This window comes from Saccoglossus kowalevskii, chromosome 17, assembly GCF_978046115.1.
Source record: "Saccoglossus kowalevskii chromosome 17, keSacKowa6.1, whole genome shotgun sequence".
NCBI classification, from domain to species: Eukaryota; Metazoa; Hemichordata; class Enteropneusta; family Harrimaniidae; genus Saccoglossus; species Saccoglossus kowalevskii.
The window spans coordinates 22,151,932-22,164,207 of NC_140657.1; the positions used below are offsets into that span (position 1 = coordinate 22,151,932).

The 12,276-nt window shown below is 37.3% G+C and overlaps 1 protein-coding gene across 2 annotated transcripts in view; it reads right to left on the bottom strand.

The window, feature by feature from the left end:
- Positions 1–12,276, bottom strand: part of LOC100371776 (U3 small nucleolar ribonucleoprotein IMP3-like) — a 40,980-nt gene that overhangs the window by 987 nt on the left and 27,717 nt on the right. For both annotated transcript variants that reach the window (XM_085492126.1, XM_085492127.1), the window contains exon 3: positions 968–1,174. In XM_085492126.1, the coding sequence (XP_085348252.1) occupies positions 968–1,174 (207 nt within the window). The remainder of the gene's footprint in view (positions 1–967; positions 1,175–12,276) is intronic.

Here is a 12,276-nt window from a genome sequence, read left to right on the forward strand (position 1 = left end):
ACATGTATCTAAAGAACCACCAATTGGATTTTGATGAAACTTGGTGCATAGAAGCTCTGGGACAATGTGCAGACCTGATTAGTAAGCACAGAGATTTACCCAAAACTAATATGCATAATAAGTTAATTTTTGGATTTTCCCACTGATATCTCAAGTACTAATCATCACATTACAATGAAACTTGTGGCTTGACGACTGAGATACATTATATCAGGCCTCGCCGAGCAGGTTCAATTTGTAGACTTATGGATAACGCAACGTCTTGTAGTATGCAACTCGTCAACAGGCTAAAGTTTGGAACAATACAAACAAACTACACTCTTTAGCTTGTGAAAACTCTAAAAGAAGAACGCAATTGAACAGGAATAAAGTTGGTGCCCTGATACTGATTGGCAGCCTCTTTCTGGTACCGGTCTCTGATTGGTCAGAGAAAATATTTAGAAGTAGTATTTTGGCATTCTCGCTGCATCCAGCGACAAAACTTAGTACATAGATGTCATAGGACAATGCACAGACCTGATAAGTTTTGGATTAATATGTGTGCATATTATTTGCCTATTTAGTACATTTTTGGCTTTTCTGCTGATATTTCAAGTACTACCCATTACATTTTAATGAAACTTGGTACATTGATGCTCTAGGACTAATTAGTTTTGAATGAAACCTGGTACATGTACATTGATGGTATGTGCATTGTGCAGACCTTATTTGAAAGACTAATTATGTCCCTGAAACTCTCAGCATGTGAGAGTTTCTTTAATTTAGTTTGAGAGCATTCACAGAATCTTTTTGGTAAAAAAATCCACCGTGACTTCAGTCTTACAGCCTCCAGTAAAATGTACAGTTACAAAATTCCCTGTCTTGCAAAATGAAACTTTCTTACAGTAGAGTACCAAAATACAATGTTGTATAACCCAATTTAAGAAAAGATTCATTGTGTGAATTGTATACTGATGAAATTCCTCACCTTGTTATGAGAAATGCTGGATCAGTTACAACATCAGGTCCTACTCTCACATGTCCTTGTTCAATAAATGTTGTAGCTATTTTTAATGACTGTGCCATCCTGAGTTTTAGCATTACAACAGGTAATCGTCTCCTACAAAATGATGATGCTGATACTTTGTCACATAAAGCTAGACTTTGTTTAGTTGGTATTAATCCCATACAATACCTGCAAGAAAAACAGACAAGATATTCATATCACACTGGGACATTAGCAGCTATACAAGGGATCTAAACATAACTTATTACTATGTATACTAAGGTTTTTCACAAAGACGTGCATAAGTCAGATCCACATGTACATCATCAAAACATTGAATCCAGCACAATACAAATTACAATTGTAGGTGAAACTTGAATGCGGGAGTGATAGTGTGTTGACTGTTCAGCACTGAAAAAATAATGTAAATCTACTACAACATGTCACTGAGGAAGAGTGGGAAGACGTGACAACTGCCCTCTAGTGTCAAATATAAGTAAACTGTTGAAATCAACAGATGCTGATGTCATTGTGAGCAATCACAGGGGTTATAAGATGATCTGCAGAGCAAAAATGATGATGGTGTGAACTCAAAGATCAGGGGATTTCAAATACCACATGCTACCATGACATCTGGTCTTATTCCTCAATTGTTTACAATTGGATCAGTTCTAGAGAATCACTCCAATAAGCACTAATTGGTTCAAATGCACATCACTGGCACAAATCCAAGTTTTAATTGTCCATTGGATAGTGCTAGAGTTAAGCTGTGCATGGTCAAGTACAAATATAGGTCCCTTTGGCCACCTTGCTGTACAATAGTTGGCTTGAAAGAGCCTTTGCCCTTGGATAGACTCACCTAAAAGTACTATTTTTGTTACTGTACTATAGAAGCAAGACAAGAACTTACTATAAACAACATGGATTTGGGCATGATACATATTTATTAACCAGCACAGTTTTAATGAATAAATCATCAAGTTTCTCAGCGAGAGAAAATAGAGTGGTAAAAAGACTGATCTTTACAGTAAACTGGGGTTTCCAAACTATTTTTCAAGAAATGAATTGGTTTCTAAGTTTTTCATATTGTAAAATTTTGCTTTGTGATATGGACTGAAAACGTCATATTTTTTTTATTAACTCCCATAAAGCATTGCATGTCTGCAGAGTAATATGCTCAGTATTGCAAAATTTGATTTTAGCGTGAGATGGCCTGAATAACAACCCATTTATCAAAAATAATTTGCGGTCTGGTTGATTTCAAACTAGAACCGGTCATGTAATGGAATACTAATAATAATGCTATGAGGTAATCCCATAAAAACGTGGAATCAGTATTCTTTGATGTCACAACTTACAACTATCCAAGCTTCAAATGATGCACAGATTGATCCAAAAATAGTGATGCATCATATTTCAATTTAAACACAAAATAAACCAGCGTTAAATAGTATGTAAATTAGATACTTAATACATGAACAGACTTATAAACTATGATCAGACAGTTATCTACACAATATGCATGTACCAAGTTTCAAACTATTATACAGAACAACCAAGTTTAAATTTATTTGAGCAAACTATTATTTTGATATAGAATGAACAAGTTTAAAAGTTAATTTGTAAAATTATCAAGGTAGGAGAAGGACAATTTTCCTTTTTGATTTCCTAAAACTGATTCGTCAATAAAAATAAATATTTGATATCCCAACAATGTTTATGTGGTTGAATATTTTTTTTTTACTATATACACAACCAGTTTCTTTTGTCAGATCTATTACCTATCCCATGTGTCTTTGCATATCCTAACTTGTGAAGACCTTATCCCTGCTAACTGTAAATTGATATCTTCACTCAATATGAAGTGATGCATTTCATTCATAACAAGACCTCCCTCTTCCAATCCAGGGGATGTCATCCTCCCACACATGTAGACAAAATAAATGACAGCAGTAACAGTTTACATTTCCAATGTTTAGAATAAATCTTTCCCAAGTCTTACAGTATGTCAGAGAGAATGATGAATCAAGCATTGGTCAAAGGGTTAGCTGCATACAGATTGTGAACTATGATAAATACCAGGGAAAGCTATCCAATCTTATGCCTACAGCGTACACATGGAATGTTGGCGGGAAAATAACTCAGCATGTCAATATTAGTAGCTAGAATGCAGTAATTTGAGGGTCACTCCATTTTACACATGTTCACATTTTAATAGTACATGAGAGTTGATGGAAAATTCACCCAACATCTAGTGAATCACATGTACACATAATTCTTGTTAACATGGATGTTATCTACATGAACATTGTACATGAAATTGATAGATTTTTCACAGCAGGGATCACATTATGGTTGACTAAACTATCAATGTTGAAAGCAGCTTGATATGCATGCATCAAATTTGCATACATAGAAAAATATGCACCTTAACAAGTTTCATGACGAGCATGTTTATTTGAAGTGTGTTTTCATTATAAAACATTATTAAGCAATAGTGTTTTATAATGTATATCTATCAATTATTATATACTTTTGAAATGTTGATTTTTCAAATAAACCTAATTATGTGGTGAACAAGTATGACATGACGTATGTGTTAAGTCTGAATGTGAACGGCAAGACATCTGAGAGATATGGCTCTGGAATAGTATATACTGGTACCAAGTTTGAACAAAATACTTTTTTTTTCTAAATTTTTTCCACTAAAATCGCTGCCACCTGCTATCATGAATATATTTGCCTATGTACATGTATCCCAAGATGTATTATCAAGTTTGAGCATAATCGAACATGTCAAAGATATACAATGTAGATATGGAATATCATTCATTAAAACAAAAACACACAAGTTAGACACTACTTGAAAACCACAGTAACAGTGACAGCATCAAGGTTCCAAAAATACTGATGTATGTACAAAATCTGGTCATACACAAGATCTGGTCTTGGAATGACAGCATGTTAATTTTCAATAAAATTGGTCCAGGCATGTCAAAAATATAGGTGTGGCGGACGTATACACAAACACAATAATCTGAGCACAATTTAAAAAAAAAAAGTTCTTACTGTGAGTAAACAAATCTACTTCATTTTCTAGTGCGTTATATGAGAAGGAATCTCACTGGCAAGGTCAATAACAAAAAAACATGAGGAAAAGAACTTAAAGCAGTTAATTAATGCAGAGAGAGCTCTGAGCAGTTAGTGATACATGATAGTGGCTTATGGAAAATGAATTAGTTGGATTGTGTCATAAAACTTTGATGGGGTAATGTAGACAGCATATTCCATCAATCACATTTGCAAAACACACAAGGGATCAGTCAAGCTAAAATGAATGAAATATTTTTGACATCAGCTGGAGGCATGAATGTAATTTTGATAACAGAAACTTGGACCTGAGGAATGTACCCCTTGACCCACTACTATACAGTTGTTTTATTATTCACAATTTGCTTGAGAATCCTACCAAAAGTATGCAACTTTTTAGGAGGCGTAGGAATGAGTTATTACTTTATTGTAATTGGAGATCAGTCAGAGCTGACACTCATGGGATTCCCTTTTGGATTTGATAAACACTGCAATCTGATATTACGATTAATGTTACACTCCAAGGAGGGAGGGGGCAGGCACAAATTTGCTACTGATCAATACTGTACCTCACCACAGAAACACATTTTGAGTGGTGAATTTGTATGAATACTAATGAATACGAATATTCATTCTGCTTTTCACCACTGAGTTATGCATTAAGACAAAGATGTACAGTACATGTAGATGACATCCAATTTCAACCTTGTCTAGCAACAGATTTTGGTGGTAAATTTTATCCAATCATTTACTTAATTGAAAACAACATGATTTTCTATTGCAGTGCCAAAATATGGCATGCTAATTCTACATAGAATTCTGGGTAAATCCAGCAATTTACACATCTTTCTTGTTAAACCAATCATGCAATGAAATGTTTGCAGCAAACATGCATATATTATGCTTGTACATTGCACGAATGCCGTAAAGTATGAACAAAATTAGTACAGCTAAAGTATCAACCCTGTATATTGCTGTATGCTCATAATAACCGTAATACATGTAGTATACATCTTCTTGATCCAGCTGCTCAGTGTACAATGCCCATAACTGAAGAAAATGGTGAACATTATTGAAACATTTTCACCATGAATTTCTTTAAATCTTAAAAATCGTTCCATATTTGGGATTTTCATTTCCTAATAGGATAAGATGCAGATATTTATGCAATACTGGAAACTTATGGTATACTGTAACTTATATGAGGATACAGTGCTAGATGTATAATAATAATGCACAACACGTACATGACATCTCCCAGATATGATGATTAGTAAAAAAAATAGAAACACATCACAATGTATCCCTATGCCTTACTGTTCATCACGTTGGAATGTACAAATTTTTCTCAATTCTTTTATTTTCTGAATTGAATTATAAATAAATATGCTTATTAGATCTACATACTACAAAAAGAAGTAACAAGTACCGGTAACTGATAAGTGTTGCTGCCGGTTTGCAACACAGTTAGATATGTGGCGCCCTCTAGTGGCCCTTTCGTTTTGTTCAAAGTTGACCTTTTACCTTTTGAAGATCACAAGTTTTCACGCTACCGCGGCATTTGATTTTGACTCGTCACTAACGCTCAATTCGTCATTCAATTCACGCTATTCCATGGTCAAGACACAAACTTGAAATCATTGTCATTGTCACTGCCAATATTATATTGTACTCAACCTCGTATGTCTACTAGATGTGATTAAAGTGATCAATGCGTTGATAGTTGTGTTTTACCCAATCAATTGTGTCGCGTCAATACTCTCCCTCAACCGAACAGCAGGAGCTGTTACAGTTTCAAGTTTCTTGATGTCATGGATCAACCAGACAATATTTCCGTATCTTCAAGTGCCAGTACGGCATCATCAAAGGCAAGAGCAGCAGCCAAGGGTGCAGCTTTGAAAGTTAGACTGCAAAGACTGGCCCAGACAGAAGCACTCGAACTGGAGGAGCTCAAATTAAGGCAACAAAGGATACGTTTCGAACAAGAAACTCAGCTTGCCGAGTCAGAGGCGGAAGAACGGGTATATGAAGCCCTAGAGTCAAATCCAGTTGAAGATGTCACAAAGGGAGAGGAGAAGCTGGGATCTCAAGTGCTGTCGTTTGAAGACCCATGGTGGTCAGCTCAACCCCCTCAAGGAAATGCGAATCTTCTTTCTCCACTCGGTGTGAATGATGTGACTTTGCCATCCCCAGCACTACCTTTGACAACAGGTCAATCAGGCACTCCTCAGAGCAAACAACAATCCGCTCATGTGGAGGAGCAGTTAGTTAACGTCAGCCAACAGTCTACCAAGAGTCAGTCTGATCAATCAGCAAATGTGATCACTGAAATGGGCAACATAATGTTCAGAAAAGAGCTATTGAGTTCCAGTCTTCGAACTTTCAATGACAGTGCAACTTCTTACAGGGCCTGGAAGGCATTAATGATGAGCACTATAAGCGAGTTAAATGTACCCCCCTCACAAGAGGTAAATCTGATTATGCGATGGTTGGGAAACAGTTCACGAGAACTGGTTACACCACTTCAAAGTGTTTATGTAGACAAACCAATCGAAGCTCTGAAACATATATGGAATCTCCTAGACCAAACATATGGTGCAGTAGAGGTGATTGAACAAGATTTGATGAATCGTCTACAAGAATTTCCAAGGTTCACCATTAAGGAATCAATCAAGCTGCAGCATTTAGATCACCTACTTCTAGAAGTTCTTCACATGAAGGAGTCTGGAAAATATCCTGGTCTTGCCAGCCTTGACTCTGCCCATGGGCTCAATGTAGTTATACAAAAACTACCTCCAAGCCTGAAAGTTTCGTGGATGAAGCATGGTGCTAGTTTCAAGACAAACAACAACGTTTTATTTCCACCATTTGAAGTATTCTACAATTTCATTCATCAAGAATCAGTAATGAGAAATGATCCAAGTTTCTCTGTAATTTCCAATCAACAAAAGGAAAGTGGTAGATCGTTTGCAGTTAGTGTGTCGCCTCACATTTCTGAATCAAAACCATTTAGAAGGAACTGTCCCCTGTGTAGTTCTTCACATTGGCTGTCACAGTGCGGGGAATTCAAGGAGAAGTCAGTTGGGGAACGTAGGAGGTTTGTGCAAGAAAAGAAGCTGTGTCGCAATTGCCTCAACCCTGGTCATTTTGTTAGTACTTGCAGAAAAGGAAGTTTTTGCAAGCTGTGTGCTGATAAGCATTCAAGTTTTCTTCATCCAGTTACGACACATCAAACAACCATACCTAGTAATTCGCCAGCATCATCTTCAATTCAAGCTCAAAATCTGAGTGAGTCGCATCAGGGTACATCTACAGCCGTTACTTGCAAAAATAGCATCATTGGGTTTGCAGCAGTGCCTGTCAGTGTTAGGTGCTCAGGAGGAAGAAAAACTGTAAAGACATATGCATTCTTGGACAATGGATCAAACATAAGTTTCTGTACTGAATCTCTCGCTCAGAAATTAGGCGTCCAGGGTAAGAAAACCGAAATTGACTTGAAGACAATAGGCCGCACATCTACCAATCAACGGAGACTACTAACACTTGAAATCTCCAATTTGAATGGGGATATTGTCGTTATGGCTCCCGAAGTATTTACTATTCCAACTTTGCCAGTGGACAGCCACACAATTGCTAAGCAGGAAGATATCAATAAGTGGCCACATCTTGATGGTGTTCAGGTGACAAATATTAATGAAGAAGTTGGACTATTGATTGGCACTAACATTCCAGAACTGCATCAACCCCTTGAGGTCAAAACATCAACTAATGGTGGTCCCTATGCTACACGAACATTGTGTGGTTGGGTCGTCAATGGTCCATTATATATAGGCCAACAAGAGAACATGTGTAATTTCATTAACTCCAATAGGCAATGCCTAGAGTATCCTTCTCTTGATGAACAATTTAAAACATTTTGTAACATTGACTTCAATGACACTAATATAGGAAAAACTGTGATGTCTCGTGATGACATGAAGGCTATCAACATCATGAAACGATCAATTTGCTTCGAAGATGGTCATTATCAAGTAGCTATGCCATGGAAGACAGATCCTCAAGTGCTACCCAACAACAAGTCAATGGCCTTGAAAAGGCTGAATTCTCTCAAGGTTCGACTTGAGAAAGACTACATTCTAAAGGTGAAGTACACCAAGTTCATGGAAGGCTTAGTCCAGGACGGCTATGCTAGAAAGGTGTGTTCCGCTGTAGGCCATGAATCAAGGTGGTTTCTACCACATCACCCAGTCATACATCCTCAAAAGCCGGAGAAGGTGCGTATAGTATTTGACTGCTCAGCAAAATACAAAGATGTTTGCCTCAATGACCTTCTTCTACAGGGGCCGGACTTAACCAGTTCCCTAATGGGTGTGTTGATGCGGTTTCGCCTCAGTCAAGTTGCCTTCTCGGCTGATGTTGAGAAAATGTTCTACCAAGTTAGAGTGCCTGAAACTGACTCCCACTACCTAACTTACCTTTGGTGGGAAAATGGTAATCTGAATAATTCTCCACAAGAATATCAAATGCGGGTACATCTTTTTGGTGGACGATCGTCACCAAGTTGTGCCAATTTTGCCCTTAGAAATGTGGCAAAGGACCGTGCAGGAGAACATGAGCAGAATATCACTAATACTATTGAAAACAACTTTTACGTTGACGACTGTCTCAAGTCTTTAGATAGTGAAGATGAGGCGATTAGCACTGCTCTAAATCTTAAGCATCTGCTTGCAAAGGGTGGTTTCAACCTGACCAAGTGGAGTTCAAATTCCGTAAAGTTATTGAATGCCCTTCAACAGGATAAATCAAAGGATCTATCATCTCTGGGAGGTGGTGACTTGCAACGGGCTCTCGGAGTCCAGTGGTTCATCAAGGAAGACAGTCTTGGCTATGTTATCTCTCCAAAAACCAAACCCAGTACACGCAGAGGTATCTTGTCAGTGGTAGCTTCGGTGTATGATCCATTGGGATTGGTATCTCCATTTATACTGAAGGCAAAATTTCTGCTTCGAGAACTGTGCTTACTTAATTGTAAATGGGACCAAGACATTCCTAAGAAAATCGAGATTGAGTGGAACAAATGGCTGTCTGACTTGAGCCATCTGACAACATTGAGAATTCGGCGTAGTTATAAAGAGCCGAAACTTGGAGCGGTTGTGTATCGAGAACTACATCACTTTGGTGATGCATCATCAACGGGTTATGGTGCTGTTTCCTATATTTGTCAAGGAGGACTGTTACGTGAGAAAGCGTTGGCGCCAAGCACAATATCTTGCTGATGTGTTTTGGCATCGATGGATAAAAGAGTATTTACCGGCTCTTCAGGAGAGACAAAAATGGCGCAAAGCAAGAGATAATGTCAAGACGGGCGATGTTGTTTTGGTTCATGATCCATCAGCTCCAAGATGTTCATGGCCTCTTGCTCAGGTTGTGGAAGTATTTAGAACCACCTCAGATAATATGGTTCGCTCAGTGAAGTTAAGAACATCAACTGGGATGCTAGTAAGACCAATTACGAAGATTGTGTGCCTTGAAATTTCTGGAAAAGACTAGACATTGAACAGTAGCAATATCTGTGTCTGACAGTATGTCGATTGTATTGTGTTCTTGTTTACAGAGGGGCAGAATAATCCCCAGTGTCGACTTGAAGGGTAGTCTACCCCTAATGACAGTCATACTTGTATTGTGTTTACAATGCTTTGTAATTTAGATAGTAATGTTATAAAGGCTCAATTGTTCGCCTTTAAGGGGCCGGAGTGTTGCTGCCGGTTTGCAACACAGTTAGATATGTGGCGCCCTCTAGTGGCCCTTTCGTTTTGTTCAAAGTTGACCTTTTACCTTTTGAAGATCACAAGTTTTCACGCTACCGCGGCATTTGATTTTGACTCGTCACTAACGCTCAATTCGTCATTCAATTCACGCTATTCCATGGTCAAGACACAAACTTGAAATCATTGTCATTGTCACTGCCAATATTATATTGTACTCAACCTCGTATGTCTACTAGATGTGATTAAAGTGATCAATGCGTTGATAGTTGTGTTTTACCCAATCAATTGTGTCGCGTCAATACTCTCCCTCAACCGAACAGCAGGAGCTGTTACAATAAGATCACTTATCGGAGCAGAAATATCTTATTGCCAACTTAACTACAAAACCTCAATTAATATGTTCATACTAGCCCTGCAGAAAAATACAGAATTCATATGACCATTACTAGTATCACATATGTACCATAGTTTTGATGGGTGATTTAATGACAGCGGCCACATTAAATATGCAGTGCATCTCACAATATATAGCACACATGTTTGCAATTGAAGAAGGGCAATAAACTGAGCACAAAGAAAGTAGCCAGAATAGACCAGTGATAAAATGCTAACAGGATGAGGAGCTCTTGTATTCACTCATATGTATAAAGTTTTTTTTCCCAAAGCGGTTTATTTTAATCTGTTTCTTTTTTCTATGACCCCTGTAAACAAACGTACTCTCATGTATATAATAGTACAATACAGTGGGTACATGCATATGGTTGAGAAGTAAACCTAGATTTGCATACAGTCTGTTGTTCATTTTTTGGTTCGTTTCTTTGGGTATAACCAGCCTATATTTCTTCACCCATCAAATCCTGTCATACAATGTATGTAAATTACGCCAATTTTTGACGTCATTGAAAACTCCTACAAGGGAAACAAGTCTCTTGCTTGTTCACGATAACCCTGCTTTAGCCATTTACACGCATTTATTCACGAAATATTTTATTTTATCGAAAATACACCAAAAAACTAACAAGACATGTAAGTCAACAGTAAACCCATCACCAGGTATGCTAATGCTTTTATAGTTTATTATGTTATATTACATAGGCAGTGGTTCATTATACTATTGTTTCTCACATGCTGGGACACCATGCTTTGTTTTAGATGTTTTTCTTAAATTTGCATTTAGATGACTGTAAAAACAAAACTCAATGCAATTAAACAGAGAACAATGACGAATTCACACACTGATGAGTTCCCTGTCATCCCAGGGAGTACAGTCATAATGCCATGGTTTTAGTAGTTATTTTTTTTTTGGGGGGGGGGGGGGCTATAATGATAACAGTTGGTCATTGAAGCAATTATTGGCTTATTGTTGTGACTGTCTAGAGTTATAATTGGAAATCATATCACGTGTCTGCAGCTACACGAAATGATGACTATGTGGCGAGACAAACAGGTAGTGAGCTAGAAGTTATTATTCTGCAAAGAAGCAGTTCATGCAAAAGACAAATAGAAGTGACAGTACCCGGGGTGTGACCCAAGTATGAGAAAAGTTCACTCTAGGTCGCAAGTATTTGAATGATAAGACTGGGCACTGTCACTCACCTGTTGGAATTCAACAACATAGTTTTTACATACAAAATCGGTATGAAGAAACAATCCCTGCTATTGATAATATTAATATCCAAGATGCTGAATTGTTCGAGTTAAGGACATAGAGTTATGAACACATAATTACAAAGATGACCATGCCCATATTTCAGAAACCACACCCACTTTTGAGAAATCATGCCCAAATTGTAATTCAATGTACAATTAACAGAACTTTAGTTATGGGCAACATACATTTTTTGTTATATTTAGTAACTAAAATATTAGTTATCAGTTAACCGAACTTTGAATTACGGGAAATACACAAAAGCTGTTAATGTCATTGTGCCAATACCAGTACTTTCTTGTTAAAAGTACATGTATCCATGCAAAAAAAGAGATATCACAGGTGCAAGATAAACCCACACATATTTTAGGCGAGTACATGTACATATATGGAGTTATTTTTTCCATAGCCTCTCGGCTGATTGCACATTTCAACTAGAGAATTGAAGATATCATGAGAGGTCTTCCCAAGGAACCTATATGTACAATATCGGACTTGCGGTTTTCAACAAGAAGTCAAAAATATCACTCAACCAAAAATATTCACGATGAATCAGAGGGACATTCTCGTCTTCTCGATGTTATGCAAATTGTGTTGTCAGGTGCAAACCCAACACTGTATAAACGCAACTTTTTGTGATTTGTTTATCGTTTTAGTCCAAAAGTACTAATCATTCCATTTCAATGAAATTTGATGTATCGTATACAGTTTCAAGAACAATGCACAGACCTTATTAGGTTTACATTGAAATCTTTGCATATTCATTACCTGATTTGCATAATAAT